Source organism: Vulpes lagopus, chromosome 1 (assembly GCF_018345385.1).
Source record: "Vulpes lagopus strain Blue_001 chromosome 1, ASM1834538v1, whole genome shotgun sequence".
NCBI classification, from domain to species: Eukaryota; Metazoa; Chordata; class Mammalia; order Carnivora; family Canidae; genus Vulpes; species Vulpes lagopus.
This window is the reverse complement of record NC_054824.1, coordinates 88,163,409-88,186,639: the sequence shown is the minus strand read 5'-3', so window position 1 is coordinate 88,186,639 and position 23,231 is coordinate 88,163,409. Positions and strand designations below refer to the sequence as shown.

Sequence of the window (23,231 nt, the reverse complement as noted above, 5' to 3'; positions counted from 1 at the left end):
AGGGAGAAGTAGACTCCGGGCTGAGTGCAGAGCCCACCATAGAGCTCTATCCCTGGACTCTTGAGATCAGGACCTGAGCCAAAATCAAGAGCAGGCTGCTTAACTGACTGAGCCACCCAGGGGCCCCTCTTAGCTGAGATTCTTAATATAAGTTTTTTAAATTATAAAAGTGATGTACAAATATTATTAAACCTTGGAGAAGAAAGAGAAAAAGCAATACAAATTCCCACCTATCAAACATGAGTCTATTCTCTAAAACACTACTACCTACAAGTATGGTCTGAACCAGCATAGCTGGAAATTTAGGAATGTGGAACCTGGGTCCATCTCAGAATAATGTAATCAGACGGTGATGGATTTACACATTACCGTTAGAAAAACACTGCTGTAAGACACCACCTAGAACCCCGCAGAACATGTTTTACCAAGCATCTGTCTCCTTCTGAGAAACATTTATCGAGCACTTGCTATATGCCAAGTACTGTACTACATGTTGTGATTTCATCTCCAAGATTTCTTCCAGGACTGACTCAAGAATATACGAAGAGTGTTGCCTTCTTTTGAACTGTTTTCTTGGCAAAGTCAAGTAGTTGTGATCAAAGAAGTTGCCAGTTTCCTAGAGATACAAAACCTCTCATCTTAAGTGATTCCACTTATTTCTGTTTTTTCAGTTCTCACCCAGTGATGTCTCTAAGTCTAAAGTTTAAAGCTTTCTTTAAAAAAAGTTATTTATTGGAGGACAGAGGGGCAGAGGGAGAGAGAGTGTCTTAAGCAGACTCTGGGCTGAACTTAGAGCACAGGTTGAGGCTCAGTCTCAGGACCTTGAGATCATGACCCCAACAGTTGGATGCTTAACTGACCGTGCCACCCAGGATCCCTTTAATGCTTTCTTAATATGCTCACTCCTTCCACTAAGAGCTAAAAAAATCAAAGGGAAAAATGGCATTGAAATTAGCATTCCACAATAGAGCTTCAAGAACACATTTTGCTTGTCTTAGTCAGCTTCCATAAAGCTTTGTTTGCATTTAGGAATTTTTAAAAAGGGTTTTAAGCTCAAGGAAAGCCCAGAAAGGGAACATTTCCAAAGTAAATGTTGGAATATTCCTTTAGAGTGATTTTTTTCTCTGAGGAATAAAAAATTGTGGACTCAACCAGGTGACATTCTCAGTATCCTGTGGTGTACTCAAAAAAAGAGAGCACTGTATTGGAGTTCCATTTAAACACCGAAGATACATGATAAATAGTGTACATTTTCTTTTTATTAACCAAGGGATACTCCTCTAAAACAAACAAACTTCCGATAATTCTATGCAGCTCAAAGGGCAATAAGGAAGGCTTAAATGAATGTTAAGAATAGCCTGGAAATAGAAGGGAAGGGAGAAGAAATGGGTAGGAAATATCAGAAAGGGAGACAGAACATGAAGACTCCTAACTCTGGGAAACCAACTAGGGATGGTGGAAGGGGAGGGCGGGGGGTGGGGGTGAATGGGTGACGGGCACTGAGGGGGGCACTTGACGGGATGAGCACTGGGTGTTATTCTGTATGTTGGCAAATTGAACACCAATAAAAAAATAAATTTATTATTTAAAAAAAAGAATAGCCTGGAAAAGGACATTTTAGTAAAGGCAAAAGGGGGCAATATGCAGCAGGAGTTATGTGCACCTAAAGGTGGCTGGAGTGCAGGCATTGGGGCTGGAGTCACCTTGGTGTCCAGTGGGGCCTTTCAGTGATTTAATGTCAGTTTTTGCAAAGCCTGCTGCTTGCTTTTCACAGAAGCCCCTCCGGAGTCACCGAGGAGTGGCTAGACCTAAAGCCCTCCAGGGCCTCAGGATCAGGGCTCAGGGTGCTTTTCTTGTTCTACCTGCCTGCCAAGATGTTTCAGTGATTATTGATGTGCAAGTTCTCCTATCATTAGAGACCCTATTGTAAACCACCATGAAAAAAGCACCACTTGAGGGAATCCCTGAGTGGCTCAGCGGTTTAGCACCTGCATTCCGCGCAGGGCATGATCCTGGAGTCCCGGGATCCTGCTTCTCCCTCTGCCTGTGTCTCTGCTTCTCTCTCTCTCTCTGTCTCTCATGAATAAATAAATAAAATATTTTTTTAAAAAAAGCACCACTTGAAGGAGTAGGGAATATTGCAGAAAGCAGGGAAACGAGTTTGTGTGCCTGCAAGCCTCTGGACTCGAGGGGCTTTTTGTTTGTTTGTTTCGTTTAAATGGCCTTTGCAGATAACTGCCAGGACACGAACTGCTCCCTGCATGCCCCAGGACTTCCATCTCATCTGCCAAAAGGGCATCCTACCCGCAAGCCTCCCTGCCCTTTGGGGGTCCCGTGAAGAGCAAATGGGGCAAAGAATTTGGAAGAAGGTTTCAAATACCAGAATAATCACCACCGTAAGTAAGCATCATCCCGTCCTCTGGAAAAAATGGGGACAAGTGCTGTGCAAAGTAGACCTTCCCCGCGGTCGCAGCAAACCATCCTGGAGGGTGACACACTGCGCCTCTCTCGGCTTCTTCACTTCCCGTGTTTTCCGCGGCTGCTGCTGTGGTTTTACCGGACATGCAATACACGCTCTGCGACTGTCAGCGCGTGTGCGCGGGGAGGAGAAAGGTGCAAGGGAAGAAACGTCTGGGCTCGCGTTCAACCTCGGGGTGCGGGCTGCGCGGCAGGCGGGAGGTCGGGCGAGCGCGCGGCGCCGGGCAGCTCTGCGGGGCGGGAGGGGGCTGGGGGCGGGGCCGGGGCGGGGCGGGGGCGGGGCCTCGCAGGGCAGCCAATCGGAGCGCGCCCCGCCGGCGGCCAATCACGGGCCGCGCAGCCCGGCAAATCTGCCCGGCAGTGCGGGGCGGGGCAGGGCCGCCGGGGTCCGCGGGCCGCCGGCTGCTGCTCGGGGCGCCGTGGCGGAGCCGCAGGGCAGGGGGAGCGTGAGCCGGGAGGCCGCGGGGGGAGGAGGAGGAGGAGGAGGGGCCGCAGCGTCCGCGCCCGCCGGGGCCGCCCACCCGGGCGCAGGTCTGGCCGCCGAGGTCGCGTCCGGGCGCTCGCGGGGCACCGACCCTCCGGCGCGGCAGTGAGCGCGGGGGCACCTGTCGTGTGAGCGGCTGCGGGCGTGGCTGCCCCGGGCCTACCTGGCCCCGGCTCCTGGGGGCCACGTAAGAAGTTTAACGGAGCCAGCTCTGAGCAGATTAGGGGAGGGGAAGGGCGGCTGGGCCGGCGAGGGCGGGGGCTGCGGGGGCTGCAGGGCTGCGGGGGGGCGGGGCGGGGGCCACCTCTGCGCCCCGCGTCCCGGGCCGGCAGGTCTTTCTGCAAGACTGGCCCGACCCAGGTGGCCCCGACGGGCCACGATGCTCTCGAGTGAGTGAGTGAGTGAGTGGCACCGAGCTGAGCCTGGGCAGTTTGTTGACTGACAAAGAGGGATGCTAGCAGTTAGGAAGGTAAGGAGGAAACTCAGGATGGGGACCATCTGCTCCCCCAACCCCAGCGGGACCAAGACATCATCGGAGGTCTGCAACGCCGACTGGATGGCCTCGCTGCCCGCTCACCTCCACAACGTCCCCCTTTCCAATCTGGCGATCCCAGGTACTCTTCTTCTCTTCCTACTTGTGCCCACCCCCCCGTTTGCTTCTGCCATTGTAGTGTCGTTGTTACTAAGGGCTTGGGTTGCTTTTCTGTTGTGCTGCGACGACAATTGGCAGGGACCTTACTAAACCTTTTCAGTAACGGCCCAAAACTTAACAACCCAAGCAGCTGCTGTAAACGGATTTAAGCACACCGCATCATTGGCCAAAGGGACCGGGGAGAATGGAAGCACCATTTTTTGTTTGTTTGTTGTTTGTCTGTTTGCGTCTTTCTGTTTCTGTTTGTTTTGTTTTTACTTGATAGCCTCATTCTAAGAATGTTGACTTTCTTCCTGGGGGAACCAGGCCACGTGATGGGGGGCAGGGGAGGAGAGGGCATTTACCTGAATCACTGAAGGAAAAAAGGGGAGAGATGGAGAGTGATGAATAAAAAGTCATTTAACAATTTTAGATCTGGATCAAAATTAAAACTGAAAAGTATTTTCTTTCTCATTTATCTGACCTTGCCTATCGGAAAAAAACAAACAAACAAAGACTAGCGTTAGGGAATAGATTGAGAACCAGGACTGAGTGTAAAGACCCATATTTGTGCTGTTGGAAAAGCCAGAAGTAGAGAATACAGATGCTCCGCAGAGGTCACAGGCAGTCATTAGGTGTGATGAGGTGGTGTTTGAAGATTTGTCTATATATACACACAGGTGTCTGCCTGACTGATCCAGAACCGAAGCCTTGAAAAGCACTTCTGCTCCAGCCACTGTTCCCCCCTCCCCCCGGGGGGGGTTTAAGCCTTGGTATCTCTCTCTCGTTAAATTTGTCCTCTTGCTTCCACTCAAAAACGGTGAAGTAATGGTTTCTAGGGAAGGATGTTTGGCCTACAGTGATCTGGGTCTGCTGCGCTGGGCAAAGCCCCAGATGCCTGTACTTGAAAAGCACCCCTAGGAGCAGGAAATGGACTACTGCCAATGTTCTCTCTCACCTGGAGACATAACAATTGACGTTCACCCCTGGACTACCAGACAAACTCCCAAGCATCCTTGGGAGCAGTCTGATTTTTTGCATGACCTCATGCAACCCAGATCTTTGCTTTCTATGCATGAGGAAGAGCAGAGCTGGCTTCAGATGCAGCCTTTTCCTTACTAGCCTCTTCTTTTGGAGGTCTTCCAGGTTCATTGTCCTGATGAGCTCTTGCTGCTTTTGAGCAAGGACAGGGCTGCTAAATGTCTTTATAGTTATGATCACTGGTGTTTTATCAGCCATTGGCTGTGGCTCCTTGGGAAATGCCAGATGGTCATGCTTCAGAACAGGTCTTTTCCATGTTAATTTGACGCCTGTGGAATCATCACTGAACTGATGCACGGGCTTCTTTTAACATTAGTCATTTGCCTTCAGGCTTTCCGGTGGAATTGTTTGGTCAGGTGGTATGGCAGGTAGTGTGTGTTTGCAAACAGCCTGGCATCTTCGGCTGGCCTAAATGGCTCTGTCATTCAGGGCACGTCCGGGTAGGTTGGGGCTTCCTCCTTCCTGTTGGACTTTGGACGGGCAGGTCAAACCACAGCAGCAGCTCCGTCTGTGGCTTGGCTGTGCGCTCTGACACCGTGACTCCAGAAAGGAGCTGGGCATTTGTTCTTGCAATCTATAGGGTACCTCACAGTTACTAGAACTTCCAGGGGAAGGGGGCAAAGATCCAGAGCCTGCTGCTGTAACTAGAAATGCTATATGATTAGTCACCATGGAGGACATGGGAATTTGTTCACCCTACTTTGTGAAGTCTGGTCCTTCTGTGCAGGAAAAATAAAAAAAAAAAAAAAAAAAGAAAAAGAGAAGAAAGAAAAAGAAAGAAAGAAAGAAAGAAAGAAAAGAAAAGAAAAGAAAAGAAAGAAAAGTAAAAAATGACCTTGACCCCTCAACATGCTAAATTCTCTTCTGTGAGTGCCCTCTTCCCAGCAGTGGAAGGGGCATGAACGTATGCGTGTATGTGTTCAACACAGGAGAATCACATGCAGTGCTAGCCATTTATGGGCCCCCCACACCCAATTCTGCACCCCCCCCCCCCGACACACCGATTTCCTTTCCCTTCCCTCAAGCTTAATATTCCCTAGCTAATGACTAGCAGTCAAGTTCTGCTAAGCCTTGTGGAGAAATTCTGAAATACAGAAGGCATTCAGGAAGTGGAATCCATCATCTTCCTCCCTCATTTCCCCTCTACCTCTTCCCCTTCATGATCACCTTCATCATAATAGTTTTTTACTAAGTGCTACCACTGGCAAACATCACCTCAGGTCTCTACACCTCCAAGATAGGTACTGATATCCTCATTTTGGAAATAGAAAAGTGGTGTTGTCCAGAGGTTAAGTAATCTTTTTTAAGATCACACAAATGGCAAATAATAGAACTAACATTTAAGCCCCCATCTCGTTTTTTCCAAAACCCCTGCACTATCCCTGTGCCCCTCAGGGGGCCTGGGGGAGTGCAGAGCAGCTGTGTGTGTTTTGTTTCCTGGGGAGGGAGTAGTAGTCTCTTAACTAAAAACCAGTTTTCACAGACTGTCCTCTGCTGCAAATGAAATAATTTTTAAGACTAGGTGTTCTTTATCTGAGTGGTTATTGTATCACTGTGAAGAGATAGAGACAGACAGACATATATGTGTATATATTATATATCTGAGTAATATATGTATTTCCATGTTTACGATTATATATGTTTATATGTGTGTTATATATACAATGTGTGTGTGTGTGTGTGTGTGTGTATAGCCCTGTTTAGAATTGGAACCCAGGAAGTTTTAAATTCGAGTTTATTGCTTAGGCCTATTTTGTGTGGTGTGCATGCACACATGTGCTCCTGTGTGCTAGCCATCAGGTGTCTGTAAAACTGTGTCACATCTGTCCAGGATGGGGTGGGGGGGCAGCATTGACCTGAGGAAGTTCAGGAAAAAGGCAAGGTTCTGGCAACAACAGCAGAACTGAGATGGAGTAAACTACATTAAATTTGAGTGCATCTGCCGCATTTGCCTAAGTCGTGATGGGAGAGAACATGTGTGAATGTGCGCCTCTCAGCAAAGCTTTGATGTATTATTTTACTTACACAACTGTTAAGAGCACCTGTTAATGGCCAGTATCACTCAAATGTATTGAAATATAGTGGAGAAGAAACTCAGAACAAATCTCACTGCCAGCTCTTTAGATTGGAGACCCCAAGGGTAAAGGATCTGGAAATTGCAGAAGTCAGATTTTTAAATTAAAGCTTTTTTAAAAAAATATTTATTTATTCATGAGAGACGAGAGAGAGAGAGAGAGAGAGAGAGAGAGAGAGAGAGAGAGGACACAGGCAGAGGGAGAAGCAGGATCCATGCAGGGATCCCACGTCTCCAGGATCACGCCCTGGGCCAAAGGCAGGTGCTAAACCACTGAGCCACCCAGGCTGCCCTAAAGTAAAGCTTTACAAACATTTTCACTGATGTTAGTGAAAGCATGATATTCTTTATGGACAAATGGGCTGATAGGAAAAACATTTTCTATCATATGTATAGTTTTCAGTGAATTCTTTTTCTATATTTTAGTATATTTCTTTTCTTTTTTAAGCCATGCTTTCCCCTTCTTTTTCTTGAAAGTAAACTGTTTGGTCTATTGAAGAAAGCCTTGAACTTGAGAAATTCAGTACTGTTGATTCTGGCTGTGTGATATTGAAGAAGTATCTGAATTTCTTGGGATTTAGTTTCCTCATTTGTAATTAAGATATGAGATTAAATGAAATATAGAGTCTTCTCCAAATTAACAATTCTTTGATTAGTTGGAGGCTTTTTTTTAAATACGCGTTCTTTGTCCAAACGTGAAAAGAGATGAGAAGAATGAATCATTTTAGGTCTAAAAGCCAGTTCTTTTATGTCTCTGTAAAACAAGAAATTATTTGTGGCATGTGCAAACAAGTACTCACAACTGCCGGAATGAAGCAGGGTCCTCTCACTTTAGCATCCTAAAAGGAATTGTAGGTTAATTACTCTAAATAAACTGACCCTGAGTACATTTTAAGAAACCTCCATGCTCAGGCCTGGGGGAGACCCAAATCTGAATCAGGCATAAACCTTAGTATGAAGGAGCTTACGATCTAGGGTTTTAAATATATAAATCACTATATATAGTTAAAAATAATTGGGGTAAATATTAAAACAGAGATATAAAGAAGGTGTTATAGAAACACACAGAATGGAAAGATAAATTCCTATTTAATTCCTACTTCTCAGATTAGGAACTACTTTGCTGAAAAAATACGGCGTTTGAACCAAGATTTGGAGAATTGTCAAAATATCAAGGCTAGGCAGGCAGTCTGGGTTGGAAGGGGACTTTCCTGATGAGATCAACCAGTTAAGTTAAGGAGTGGGGGTATATGGGAAATGGTTGGAGGGCTTTCTCCCTGCCTCTCTGTAATGCTTTGTTCCTTTATCATAGCACTTCTGAGCACCTTGTGGTTTTCGGCTGTCTTCTACATCATCTGTGAACAACTTGCACTCAGAGAGTATGACTTCTTTCTCTTTATAATCCTAGGTCCTAGTACAGGGTGGCAGCTTGGTCCTTGGTGACAAGTGGATGATTGAAAGCAAGGAGCCAGAGAGTAAGGATGCTGGAGAGTGGCTTGTTTGCAGCTGCTTTCATGTTCAGTTGCAATCAGAGCTAAACTGAATGGATTGGTTAGGTTTACCTGGCGAAAAAGCCATATGAAGACACCTGAACATTTTCCAACCATCTCTTGTTACTTCTGCATAATATTCCCATAGCTCTAGATAAAGGCTCATCACTGAGCCCCATTGGAAATGAAAATTCTGAGGCAGAGCAAAATGGTCAGGAGAATGAGAGGCAGGATTCTGGTGTAACCTGTGTCCTAGGAACAGTTCTTTCTCCCCGCATCCTTTCTGCCTTCTCCCTTCCCTTGTCACATTTGAGCTTCTCGTGTTTCCTGTCTGGCCTCATCCTCAGCCGGCTCTCATTTCTTGTTCCCCTCTTCACCTTCCTTCCACTGACCTGGCCTCTCCCTTTCCAGTGTCAACCCCTGCTCAGATGCTCCTCATTGCTCTCCAGTTCCCAGACCGTTCTCTCTTCTCATCTTCCTGATGGCCATCCCCTTCTTTTTGACCTTTCTGGAATTCTATCCTTGCCCCATGCAGTTCTGCCTTTGACCGCTTCGTGAGTTCTGTAGATCTTCTCACTTCCTACACGTGTGACATGTGGACAATGAGGTTACGACGGGGGCAGGATGAAGGGATCATGACTCAAATCCTGCTGTTGGAAGTTTTATTAGGTCTGGTGCCTCTAAAAGAGATTTGGAGACCCAAAAGGGCATAACATACATTGTGGAACAAGAAGTCAAAGGCTCCACTTTGCAGATAGCATGAGCCATGAATTGGCCCTATATAGAAACCCATTCTCCTAGAGGATTTGAGGCTGTGGAAAACCAAGGATCAAGTGGAGTCTACCAGGGCTGACCCAATCAAGAAAAAACAGTCTTCTGGAACCAAAATAGAATCTTAAGTGGGAGTACGTTTTTGGTGTTTTTCATTTTTCCTCTGGGTGGCCATGGTGAGGAATAAAAAGAAGCTATGACTTTGGTGTTCTTATCAGTAGGTCTTTTTTAAGGAGGCTCATCACTTCCTTAGACTTCCCCACTGGTGCCCCCCAATCATGCCAAAGCCACAAGAAATTCAGGGATCCCATGTGTCTGCAGGAAGCAGAACAAACCATGGATTGGTTTAGAGCATTAATGCGAGAGCCACTCTGCCTGGATTTGAACTTCAGCTCTTTGCCTCAAGACTGTGACCTTGGGCAAATTTACTTCTCTGTGTTATAGTCTTTCTCTGTAAAACAGAGATAGTAATGGCACTACACCATTTAGTTAGTGTAACAATTAAATAAATTAATTCATATAGCAGGCTTAGAAGAGTTCCTGTCACAAAATAATGTGTCATTAAAATTAATTATGATGGATTTATTAAAAACCTGCACCTGGACTGGACAACCAAAAAGAAGTATAAGAGCAATGCATACCCTCAGGTAATTTACAGTCCAGTTAGGGAGATGACCTTCCAGTTAAGCTATGTGGCTCAGTGTTCTCTGATCAGATCAGGATAACCTGAATGGTCACCCCCTCAAGGAGACTTCCAGTTAAGGGAGGATACATGGCAGGTTGCCCAGAATGTGGGTCCCAAGGGAGGCTTAAGTGCAGCATGAGGGCAGCTGATGATGGGAGCCAGAAAATCCTCCTTAGCTCCTTACTGTGTCCCCCATCCCAAATTCAGCTGTCAAACCCTGTCACCTCCAACCATCCAAAGCCTTTGGGAAAAGTGCAACTCTCTGTAACAGGGGCATACTGTTAACTTTGCTCCTCCTCTGCTCATTTCCCTATCGCTCGCCCTCTTAACCCAGTCTCGTTCCCAGCTCAAGAGTAGGGATGTTCCAAAATACTTTCCTTTGAATAGATCTTTACACATACCTTATAACTCTTTCCCCAGCCGTTGGAATAGGCTCACAATCCTTGGCAACATACACATGGCCCCCAACACACACACTAACATACACATATTACCCATTGCCCAGAGCACACACACTGAGCTATGACCTCAGGAGAGCTCAGATTCTCATGCCTGTTGCTGTTTTCTCTTGATAAAGATTTTGCAAAACATGCCTAAGGACATCTCAAATCCTAGGAGCCTGCCACCTTCCCCTGCATGCTGCTCTTTCAGATGTGCCTCTGAAGCTGACAGTTGGCTTCTATCACAGATTTGAGCTGACTACCCCCTCACCCCCACCCCCATCCCCACCAGGAGACAGGTTGGTTCCAGTCTCCCCCTAGGTCCTGAGAGCTAAATCCAGGCAGGGAGAAGTAACTGTTAGTGAAATGCTTTGCCTTTGGGAAAAGCTTGAACCTCTTTACAAATGCTGAGTAACCCTAATTAGAGTTTTCAAACCAGGCCTGCAGAGGAGGGATTATTTATAGACATTGTAGTAGGTGGGTGTGTTTGTGTGCGTGAAAGGATTTGAACACACGTCAAGAACCATACAGAGGTAGAGGAGAACTGTGACGGTGCTGATTTGAGCAGTTACACGCCTGGCTGAGTGAGGCTCCGCTTCTCACAGCTCCGGGAATTTGGATTATATTGCTGAGCTCCCATAAGAATCAAACAGTACCTGGGAGGATTACATTAGTAGGTCTCTAGTAGCTCCAGGATAACGTGGGTTTGGCCACAGAGGCCAGCACTGCTCTAAGGGGATGTGTAGGTTGTGCTAATTATGAAGTATCAGCGGTCTTGGATTCATAGTCTACTAAGCAGCTAGAATTTTCTAAAAGAATAACAGGTGTGTTTTTTTTTAATTTCCAATTTTTCCAGAACTGTTGGTTGTAAGGTATTATCTTTTTCCAGAGAACATTTGGTCACTACTTTTTTTCACCGTACAGACCTACAAATATCAAAATAAAAGAAGAAATAGGAAGCGTTTGGACCCTGTAATGCTAATGTCTTGGAGTGCGCAGCAGTCTGCAGGAATGGTGGAACTGAACGATTCCTAGACTCTGTCAGACTGAGATGAATATTTTATGAACATGTATGATTTGAAGGCTTATGTGCTGAAAGCAATATTCTTATAAAATATAATTGAAACCAGATGGAAAAAAGGTCAAAGAGATGAAGGTGAAGACAGCATCCCTCCTTCCTGAACTTTTGCTTCTTTTGGTTTTCATTACGTATAGCAAAAGGAGTCAACAAGCACCTGTAATTTTTTTCTGCCAAATTGACACACAGTGCTCATATAATGGGTACCTCCTGCCAGGACAATGACCTGAACTCAAAGTTACAAGAGAAGAAAGCTAAAATTCAAACACTATGGAGAAGAATACATAGGGTACTGTAACACTCAGAAAGCCAACTCCCGATTCCATTACTGGGACGAGGCAGGAAGCCTGGTAGATTGGGCTTTCAAGAGGAAATGAGCCTTGGATTGAATCATAAAGAGCACATAGAAAATAGCCAGGTGTTAACAGGTAGAGGGAAGGTTGTCACAATGCAGAAGTACCAAGGAGCAAGAGATCTGGGTAACCTTGAAGAAACCCAAGCAGTCTGGCGTGGTCAGAACTTAGATTTCATTTAAACAAAGGAACAGAGATGAGGCTGAAAAATTAGGCTAATGAGTCTTCTGTGTCATGCTAAGATTAAACTTTAAACATCATCCCAGGGCAAAAAGCAGCCATTGAAATGACTTGATCAGGAATGAGTGAAAAGCCCCCAGATAACTGCATAAGGGTGAAGAGAAACAAAATGGCATATCAGTTATTAGGAATGCTGAGAGGTGGGTGCCTGGGTGGCTCTATCAGTTAAGCATCTGCCTTCTACTCAGGTCGTGATCCCAGGGTCCTGCCTGCATCAGGCGCCTTGCTCAGTGGAGAGTCTGCTTCTCCCTCTCCTTCTGCCTACCATTCTCTCTCTGGCAAATAAATAAAATATTTTTTAAAAAAAGAATGCTGAGGAGTGATATAAGAAACTTGCTACTTCTTTCATTTCTATTTAATACATATATATTGATTTCCTCTCATATGCCAGGCCCTCTCCTAGACACTGGTGATTCAGTGATGATCATTACACACAGTTCGCACCTTTCAAGAGCTTACAATCTAGTTGGAGAAATGGACTTTTTAAAAAAAGATTTTATTAATTTATTTGACAGAGCACGCAAGTGGGGGGAGGGTCAGAGGGATAAGCAGACTCCCCGCTGAGCAGGAAGCCCAATGTGGGGCTCCATCCCAGGACCACGAGATCATGACCTGAGCTGAAGATAGACACATAACCGAATGAGCCACCCGGGTACCCTAGAAAAATGGACATTTAATCAAGTTATATTGCATGTGATGAGTAACTGTTCTTAAAAAAACAAATCAAGTGGTTATAACACAATATACTGTGTAGGATGATTGGGGAGGTAGAAGTTTCTGCTGGAAGAAGCATATGGCACTGGCATCTTTAACAAGACTTGGGTGTCCATAGATACCTCCTAGAGGAAGTGATGAATAAACTGCAATGGGAAGGATGAGAGCGTTCTAGGAGAGGAAATAACATGGGTGAAGACCTCGAAGAGAGAATGGCCCACTTAACAAGCCGATATGCTCACAGTAGTTGTACTCTAGGTTGGAGGGAGGAGAGGGGCAAGGAGTGAGTGGCATGACCCAGGGAGGTCTAATAAGCCATGTTAAAGTCATTTAGCTTCACCTCAGCAGTGGTGGGAAGGATGTTATTAAGCAGGTGAATGACAAAGTCAGCGCTATGCTTTGGAAAGACCACTCTGGCTACGGTCCATGAAGTATATTGGAACTGGGAGGTCTGTTGCCAGCTGGACTGGTTAGGTTGTTGATGAGGCCATCCACATGGGAGGGGATGCTGGCCCGAGGAGGAGAGTGACAGTGTGGACGAAGGGAGAGAGAAGACCCAGGAAAGCGATCGGAGGAAGTATCGTCAGAACTTGGCAATTAATCAGAGAGTGAGAATAGGGATACAGGAGAAGCAGCAGGGTAGGGGTGGTGGAGGGAAGCTGGGGCACCCTGAGTTTGAGGTACCTGTGAGACATCAGAATTGGGAGAAGGGCACAGACAGTGCCTAGTGGAAATTATTTCAGAGCTCAGTCTTTTGACAATTTGCCCAATCCCCTACCCTCACCCACAGCTATTATATCCAATATATGATGATTTGAGTTTGAAGTTAGTGTCTTTCTTCTTATCATACTTTTTTTTCTTTAGATTTCAACTAAAATTTTACTTTGTTCAGGAACTCTATCCAGAATTTCTAGTCCCAGATAAGAGACCCTCAGAAGCTCATCTATTGTTAGCTTGTTCTGCATGAATCCTATCGCGTCTTGTTTAATGATTTCTTCAACCATATTGGCAGCTTGGGGGTGGGAGTTGAGGTTAGCTCTGTGCACTACAGCACAAATCAGCTGTGAAATGGAAACATTTAGTAACTTTACCAGGCAAATACCATTTATTTCACTCACATCTTGGGTTATACCAGAAAGCTTAATAAAAGCAGGAGAATTTTGTTGTAGAATATTTAATTTAATATAGCTTTTTCCTCTACCCTGAATGTTTTCCTCTAAACCTTTGGGTTATTCTCATTTTTGTGTTAAAAACTGAGAAGCTGTTAAAGAAAACATGATTATCTTGGAACTAAGAAGTCTTATCGGGGTGGGGGTTGGGGGGATGACCAAGTGCCTTTTGAGAGGTGTTGCTTTACCAGAAATGATGTCGTCTGTTCAAGACAAAGGAGAGGGATAATTAGCAAAATAGAGAAAGAATTTCTTATGAATGAATTACCTCTGCAATCTCTTACTTTGGGATGGGGATCAGAGTCTACCGGACATTTGAGGAAGAGAAAGTCTTTCAAAAAAGAATAGATACCATGCATCTGTAGAGGTCTTTAAAATGCCTCCCATATATGGAATTTAAACCCCTTTGAGTCACATAAATCCTAGGATGTTGGGGCCAATTCGGAGAATATCTAGGGCAGTGGAATTCTCATGGTGCCCCTCAGAGCCTGGATGAGACTTGGTGCCCTTCTCCAGGCAACAGGTGGGGACTGTTGGGGCAGACCTTGAACAAGAGAAGCTCTGCTTGTATTTGGTTTACACATAAATAACTCATTTGACAACATTCCAGGTCTGAGAAGCACCATGGAAAGCTGTGATTTACTCCAGCTGTCTAGCCCATCCAGCCAGGTGGGGGGTAAACCAGATAATAACTCTCTGGATTCCCAGGCTAATGTGGATCCTCAGACAGTGGGATGCCTCTTCACTCACCAGCATCCTCTACTTTCCAGCGTTGTACCTTACCCAGTGACTGTCACATTGTGAATAATTCCAAATTCAGTAGGCACCTGATTCAAAATTAAAATGGCCACACAGCCCTCTCAGATTTTGTGGGCAGTTTGATGGTTTATTATTAATACTCTCCCACATGCCCAATGGAAAATACCCCAGTCAGACAGGTGAAGTTTATCCCTTTGGGCTGACAAGATTTAAAGACGTTACTATTGGGACGCCTGGGTGCCTCAGTTGTTGAGCGTCTGCCTTTATTCAGCTCAGGGCATGACCCCAGGTCCTGGGATCGAGTCCCACATCGGGCTCCCATCATGGAGCCTGCTTCTCCCTCTGCCTGGGTCTCTGCCTCTCTCTCTGTCTCTCATGAATAAATAAATAAAAATTTTAAAATAAATAAATAAAGACATTACTCTTTGGTTTGGGAATCTGCCAACTGGTCCCCAAATCTCAAGCCCTGGACTCATTGGCTAGATGCTGTACATCCTAAAGGTGCCTCAGCCTTTCTGCATTTGTCAGCACAGAGTCACATTCTCTAACGAATGCTACATTCTTCCCAAGAACCTAACTCAGGTTTGTGAAATGGGAGACCCCAAGGAGATGTTAATCAGAAAATAATTTACACAGGCATGAGTTACAGGAAATCTGCTGTCTGGGACTTTTCCTTTTAAACTGTTCAATGCGATGTTTTAGTGTAGCTGCTTCTTTGGTCATCCTTTCTGGTTTATTTCTGTCCTGTGTGTTTTCTTACATATTCCTCTTCGTTGACCCAAATAACTCAAGCTAGAAGGACAGATGGAGATAAATGGAACTGGGGCTATACAGGTGCTGAGAATGAGGACGTGCAGACAGTGAACTCCGCCTGTTTAAAGCAGGTGCATTGACCAAAGAGAAGTTTGAGAAAGGATCAAAGGACCTAGGCTTACCTGCGTAGGCAACTCTCAAAACACCTGTTTTTATTCAAGCAATGATGCTTGCATTTATTCTATTTGTATGTATTCAGTGCTTACTATGTGCCAGAAACTCAGGAACTCTAGGGACACGGGTGTGATTAGGCATGTTCCCACCCTCGAAAACTCACAGTCAGGTGTCAGTGGCAGATACGGAGATAATTGCCCCAAGGTATCCCATGTTCATCAAGTGTGAATAAGAGGCCGTGGAAGCACAAAGTGAAAAGTAGTTAAATCTTGGTGGAGTCAGCTGAGCTCACAGACAGATGATTTGTGACCTGAGTCACATATAGGTAATCAAAACAAAAAGGCAAATGACAATGAGTCTGTTTTCTGTGAGGCTTGCGAGAGTTTTCTGTTCTTTTAAGCAGATCTTTTGCTGCATTCTATAACCAGAAGGCCCACTTCTTATATGTAACCTTGCAAATGAGTATGTTCTTAGCTCAGGCCACAGACTTAACTTAAAATTACAGTCTGTTCATATCCCATTTATTGTAATATTCATAGAGATGAAATAGCTGATCCATAACACAAGATGTTTTCTACAAAATCTGCCCTTAACATTTCCATCATTTAAAGACACATGTTCATTTTTATGACTGTTCTTAAAACTTTTGACCTCATCTCTATTTTTAATTTTTACACCTGTGAGAAACAGTATAGAGAAGTAGTTCACAGTGTGGGTTCTGTTTTAGATACCTAGGATCAAATCCTAATTACTAGTTATGGTGACCTTGAATAAAGAGTGTAACCTCTCTGTCTCTTCGTTTTCTCATCTGTAAAATGGAGATAATTATAGTAGCGTTGTCCCAAGCACAAGGTTAGAGGAAACACAGTCTATAAATCTGCCCCCACTCTGACACCAATTGCCAGTGTTGGGGTCCTCAAGCTCACCCTTAGTTTTACTAGATAATTTGCTGGAAGGACCGACAGGACTCACTTGAAGGCTCTTATACTCACAGTTACTGTTTATCACAGCTAAAGGCTACAGGTTAGGGGCAGCCCGGGTGGCTCAGGGGTTTAGCGCCACCTTCAGCCCAGAGGATCGAGTCCCACATAGGGCTCCCTGCATGGAGCCTGCTTCTCCCTCTGCCTGTGTCTCTGCCTCACTCTCTCTCTGTCTCTCTGTCTCTCTCTCTCTCTGCGTGTGTGTGTGTGTGTGTCTCTCTCTCATGAATAAATAAAATAAAAAAAATCTTTAATCAGGCTCCCTGCATGGAGCCTGCCTCTCTCTGCCTTTGTCTCTCTCTCTCTGTGTGTGTGTATGTGTGTGTGTGTGTCTCATGAATAAATAAAATTAAAAAAAAATACTTTAAAAGCCACAGGCTAGAATTGGCCAAGTGAAGAGGTATACAAAGCAGAGATCAGGAGAGTTGCAGATGTGAAGCTTCCAGCTGTCTGCCTCGTGGAGCTGTGGACAGTGCTACTGTCCTGGTGTTGATATGCGGCAGCCACTCCACGTGACTGACCTCAGTATCCAGCCCCTCCAGGGACAAGCATATATCCACATGACTCAAAGCCACCATCATAAATCTCATCCTTAGACTTTCTAATGTGCCCCCAAAGTCCTCAGGTAAACAAAGATACTCTTATCTGGCAAATTATTCCTAAGGTTTCAGAGATGACCGCCAAGGGAAAAGACCAGCTGTGTCCTTGGGCAAGGTCAAATTCTTTACTATACAGCAAAGTTGTTTAAGAATTGAATGAGATGACACATGCATTGTGCTTAGAATATTGTTTAGCACAAAACAAGCATAAATTTTGGATATAGAGATATTATGATTATTCACAATCCTTTTTGATCACCTGATATATACCAAGCACCATACTAGATACTAAAGGAAATCTTTAAAAATGTAAGGAGATGTTGTTTGTAATCTTTTTTTGTTTAAGATTTTATTTATTTATTCATGAGAGACACACAGAGAGAGGCAGAGACATAGGCAGATGGAGAAGCAGACTCCCTGCAGGGAGCCCGATGCGAGACTTGATTCCAGGACCCCAGGATCACGACCTGAGCCAAAGGCAGATGCGCCAACCACGGAGCCACCCAGGTGCCCCTAGTTTGTAATCTTGTAGGAGAGATACTAAGGTTCAAATAAAGCAAATCAAAGCAGAAGGTGGTGAATGCCACAGTAAAGAAACTAGGAAACTGCGCTAGGGACCTGGGAAAGAGGGGCAGTTACTTGCAGATGGGGGTGAAAGGACAGCTGTCCTGGAAGGACACCTGGGAGCTGGTGGAGGAGGGGTAGGATTGTGATGTGGGGAGGGGGGCATTCCAGGCACAGGGAACCAGATGGATGAAATCCGAGATGGGAGAGCAAGAGCTGGCATGGCTCCCTGTACAAGTGACAGGAAGAAGCAGTGGAAAAGGACTGGGCAGATGGACTTAGGGCAGATTGAGAGAGGTTTTCAATGTGGTGCAGAGCACCTCATGCTTTAGCTCATAGACTGTAGGGAGCCAGTGACAATTTGGAGGCCAAAGAAAACTCTGGAAGAAAATATGTGGTCTCTCTTTATGAGTCTAGTCTTTGCGCATATGTTCTTTCCTCTACTGTCATGGCCTCCCTCCCAACAGCCCCCACTTCACTTGGCCCACCCTGCAAGAAACAGCTCAGTACCCCTTCTGTGCACGCCTCCATTAGGGGACATATTATATGCCGTGGGGACTGTTTACCTGGCTTTCCACTGCACCCAGCAGTGTTTGGTCACCTCTGTATACTCAGTGTCTGGTTCAGAATAAGGATCTTGTGCAAAAAAGGGAGGGAGCCAAAGAGAGAAACGTGGACTCTTGAAATATCTACAAAGAAGTTAAGCATAAAGAGCAGATGTTTCTAGCTAATTTAAGAAGAAAGTAGGACATAGAGAAAGTCACAGTGCCTCGAGTAGGACAAAATCTTATAAGTGCGTTGCAAGGTTCTCTTAAGGTGTCCCAAGGCTTTATGAAATAAAAATAAAATAATCAGAATAATGGAAAAAGATTTCTCACATAACACTTATCAAACATTTATGTGGTGGCTGATATTGCTCTACTTGATTTATGTAAACCTGCCTGGTTAAGCTTTACAACCCAGTGATATAAATACGGTGATCTCCGTTTTACAGATGAAGAAACTGAAGTACAGAGAAGTTAAGCAAATTGCAGCATAAGTCCTGATAACAATACTAGGCTGTAAGAACTAGGTCTTGCCAAATTCATGTAGGTGCACCTGAATAAGAGACACCTATAGAGTTGGAGATGGACCAGTGTTGGGCTGCGACTTCAGTTCCTTTTGTTGGCTATAATAGAGAGTACTTTTCTTTTCATCTGAGGCATTTGCTTCCACGCCAGGACTCTAATGCCTGAGCACCCATGAGGATGGTTGTGTTTGAAACACTGCCCAATAACCTGTTCCGGCTGAATAAGTCACTTTTTTTTTTTTTCAAGACCAAACATCTAGGAGGCTTTTTATTGACTCAGAACAGAAGCAGCCCAGTGGTTTAAGTGGTCTGTGTAGTAATCGCCCAGCGAGGTTCCAGCAGAGAAAAGATCTTTCTGCCTTGATACCTAAAGATCAGCAGAGGCTTTTAGCTGGTGTGTAAGCTTGTCAGGACACTCATCTTTCAGAGTGGGGTGTGTTTTCATTCACTGTCCCTGCTGTGTGTAATGTCCAAATTCCCTTTAAACCTGTCATTTCGTGCAATTTAGACTGCTACCTGTAGGCTTTTCCCTCCTCCTTTTTCCCTTTCCTCTGTCGGAGTACATGGCTTAGTCCTTCATTTATAGGAAAGAGAGGAAAAAAAACTGTTGTTCTTGAGGGGACCTAGCCGAGGAGCTTCCCTGGATCTCCACCCTTCTGCAGCTTGTCAAATAAATCTTAAAATAACCCTGACCTGTGAAAAATTTCAACCAAGCAAGGTGACTATGAGGTGTTTTTTTCAAAGTCCCCATAATAAATTGCATGAAACTGTCCCACAAAGCAATCAGACACCAGCGGGTAGAGTGAAGGGAGCTGTCACATAAATAAATGCTAAACTAGAAGCAAGCTACTGGCTAGTGCGTTCAGTTAACGTGCAGATAATACAGCAAGCTAACCATAAGGTGGCCCTTGAGAAAAAGAGAACCTGAACCTGTGTGAAGAACTTCTCCAGCAGTTTCACGAAATTCTCAGATGAGCCAAAGATAAATAAAAGACCACCCTCGGGCCTAGATGGATTTGCTTTTTGCAAATATGGTGAGTTAAATTTATAAGCACATTTTCTGCTTAAGTATAGTAAGTATGAAAGAAACGGATCTTGTTTCTTTGCAATGACTAATAATCCTTGTTAAAACAGGGTCATAAATCCCTTTAACGAACTGTTAGTAAGTTGGAATCGTCCAGTTCTTAAGGTAGAGGAGATCCTAAGTGAGAGGCTCATTTCACCCCCCCCTTTCCTAAATCTGTAAATGGAGCAACCGACCTCCAGTGTGAATTTACAATCTAAGTTCACACAAGTAATCAGAGCAGAACCAGCACTGGGATTCAAGGCTCTGAGCTGAGGAACTACGAAGAAAATGTTTCCTCAACTGAGAGGAGGTTAGAGTGCCCTCGTGTGTCCCTATATAGAAATTATTCGTGTCTTTACACAATATAACATTAATCTTTCCATCAATCTCCTGCATTGGGATGAGGGCAGGCATTTAGCTCTAAAAACAAACATGTTTTATGAAGTAAATACACAATGCATTTGACCTGTTTCATCATTAAGGGTATAGAAGCAACAATATATCCCTAGAGCAGCTTTTTGTGGATTCTGGTCTGACAGGCCCGGATTCTTGTCCCTGGCACTGGAGATCTATGTAACCCTCAGCCAGTTGCAAAACCAGTCTGTGCCTCAGTTCCTCATCTGTAAAATGCAGTCAATCGCTGCCCTGCAGGATCATGGCAGAGATCAAATGAGATCATGTAAGCAAGGTGCCCAGCTGAACATTGGGTACACAATAAACACTGGGTAAATGGAAGCTGCTGTTATTTTCAGATGTGAGCCCCCACCAGGGATCCCCAGTGAGTTCATGATGAAGGAATGGAATGCAGATGCCCGGAAGGTCAACAGAATGTCTTTGGGATGCTTTTAGCTCTTGGATAAAGAGGTTCCCATGAGCTTGGGGGGGTGGGGGAAGCAGAGGGAGAAGAGAGAGAATTTGTAAAGAAGTACGTACTAAATATGTGATTCCTCCAAAATAAATTCTTCCTTCAGACAGGGAAATTTAAATGGAGCTCAGCCAAGTGGCTTTCCCAGAGGTGGAATTTCTTTCAGAGCACCCAGGGTCCAGCAATCAAAGAAAAAGTCTCTGCTATGAAAAAAAAAATGCTTGAAAACCGGATCCTTATTTATGTCATTGATCCGGTTCTTTTAGAAGTCTTCATTTATTGAGAGGGTAAACATATTAAAATCAATAAGAGCAGAGGTGAAAAACCATAGCTGGATGAATTCATCCTTTGGTTTTAATTTGCCTTAACTCTTTATTTGACGAAACAAGCTATCTCAGCATAAGTGGTGAGCAGAATTGCAGTAAATCAAGCCCTTTTGCCCCAGTGAGCAAAGGTAATTCTCACAGTAATTCTCACAGCCATCCTTCTCATACCCGTGGGAGGGAGATAGCATTATGTACAACACAAGGAACCTTGACCTTTAAATGTTAGTGGAAATGCAGAGTCGGCAGTTCTGTCTGGATCTTCCACTGGCTTATTGGAGAACCGAGGGAGACCGTCCAAGAATGCGGGAGCCTGGAAGGTGGCGGGGTGAAGGATCACATCACCTGGGCCTCGATCCTTTTGCCTTTACATCACTGGAGAAAAGGAAAAGAAAGATTGGGCTGGATTCTGTTCTCTAAATGCTTATTCTAGATACCATTATCACTGGGAAGTTTACATAGATTATCGGGCTGCAAGAACAGATAAAAGGCTGCCCAGAGTTTGCCAGCCTCGCCCCTGGGGTCGCTCATCCTTTCTGGGAAAATGCTGCCTTTAAAATAAGGCAAACGCAGCATATGAAGCCAAGGCATTTATTATTTATGGCAAGTTCATCAAGCTCACCTATGGTTGTGGAGGAGCAGAATGGAAGCCGTAAAGCCCAGGAGCACCTGCTCAGCGGGGAACAGCACTCCCAGCCACACCTACAGCAGTGATGCATGGGCTACAGGACACTGCACTCTGCACAATTGCAGTGCCGTTCTGGGCAATGTCGAGCTTGAGCTGGACACTCTTTGTGGTCATAAAATCTTCAGTAAGCTAATGAAAAGACATTCCTGGCCTCACACTTGAAAGTCTCCCATTTGTGTGGATTAACTGAACAATAGGCACCGCAGTAGCGTTTATGTCCTTTTCTATGTTGTGCTTTTGTTTCTTTATATGTTGTTTTTCTCCTCAGAGTCGCCCTAAAATCTATGCATCTTGCTTATTGGCGCTTAATATGTTTGAATTCCAGCATACTAAGAAAAGGATTTTTCAGAAAGGTAAAAAAAGACTTTTCTTTTTTTAATTAATTTATCTTAGAGGGAAAGAGAGAGAGGGAGACAGAGCGAGTATGGGGGAGAGGCAGAGGGCAAGGGAAACAAGCAGACTGCACTCATTGCAGAGCTGGACTCAGGGCTCGATCTCAGGACCCTGAAATCACAACCCGGAGATCACAACCTTAGCCTAAACCAAGAGTCCGGCACTTAACCCACTGCCCCACCCAGTGCCCCCATAAAGGGATCTTTTTGAAGTCCATCTCAATCGGAGAAAAGCCTCCTATCATACTTTTCCAGATCCCCCTTCTCATGTGGCACCACCCTGCTCCCCAGCCCGGTGTGCCCTGGCCTGCAGCTGGCCTGCAGCGTCTGGTGCAGGTGCCCTCGAGATGGGAGGCAAAGAGGGACAGTCCAGCAGGGAGAGCCCTGCTGTGATGGGGCCTGGGAGCAGGCTGGGCCGAGATGCCCTTTGCTTCGGACAGGGTAATACTGTGGCACCCCTACACTGTCACTTGGACCATATTGATTTGTGATTTAGATAGAAATGTAGAAGCAAGACCCACACCCTTAAAAACTCCACATTGGGTTTCTTTCCTCCCCGTGGGTCTCTCCTCAGCTCTACGGCCCCTGTTATTCCCTCTTTCTTTCCCCTGTGACTCCCACCCTTCTCTCCCTGTCCTCAGCAGAGCACTCCGGGTGGCTCCAAGCTTCCGACTCCAAGCTTGCACACCCCCCCCCCCCGTTTAATACTGCTTCAAGCGTGTCCAAAGCCATTAGTGCTGAAGATGAATATTTCAGCTGTGCATAGCAAACAAAAGATACCACAGTTACCAAGATTCACTCTGCTTAGAAGAGACTGTGTATTAAAAAGGATTTTTTTTCCTATCACATGTTCATATTCAAGATAAAGAGTTTACTATGTGCATTAAAAAGGCTTTTTTTTTTTTTTTTAACATCTTGCCTATTTTGTAAGAAATCACTGGTGAAAACCTGTATCAACTGGCACCAAATATGCAGTTTATCCAATGTCCCTGTGGACTAGTCCCTTTAGCTCCTGCTCTGCTGGTGCACTCCTCCACTTGGCTGTCCCTGAAAGCCCACAGTCCTGGCTGAGCTGCCTGTCATGAGTCAGGAAGATGCCACAGAAGGAGATAAAGTGGCTTCCATGGAAAGTTAGAGCTGAACAATAGGGGATCTGGATGGAGACTAAATGAGACAGTGATCTCTGTAGGGTCAGAGGTGTCCCTCTTATTCCTTGTCACCATCTGAGTCTGAGAGTGGATGTGGTGCAAAGGGAGTGAGTAGTTCCTAAATAGCTCATCTTCCTAAACTTGGCCTTGCTGATAAGTTCCATATGCACACCAAGGTGTACTTTTAACCATTTCTAAAATTA

At 45.0% G+C, this 23,231-nt stretch overlaps 1 protein-coding gene across 4 annotated transcripts in view; it reads left to right on the top strand.

The window, feature by feature from the left end:
* Positions 1-2,860: 2,860 nt before the first annotated feature.
* PLCXD2 (phosphatidylinositol specific phospholipase C X domain containing 2) overlaps positions 2,861-23,231 on the top strand; it is a 48,807-nt gene continuing 28,436 nt past the window's right edge. For all 4 annotated transcript variants that reach the window (XR_005983289.1, XR_005983288.1, XR_005983287.1 and 1 more), the window contains exon 1: positions 2,861-3,576. Coding sequence is in view for 1 of the 4 variants with exons in the window: in XM_041727099.1 (XP_041583033.1) it covers positions 3,414-3,576 (163 nt within the window). In the remaining 3 variants the exon portion in view is untranslated. The remainder of the gene's footprint in view (positions 3,577-23,231) is intronic.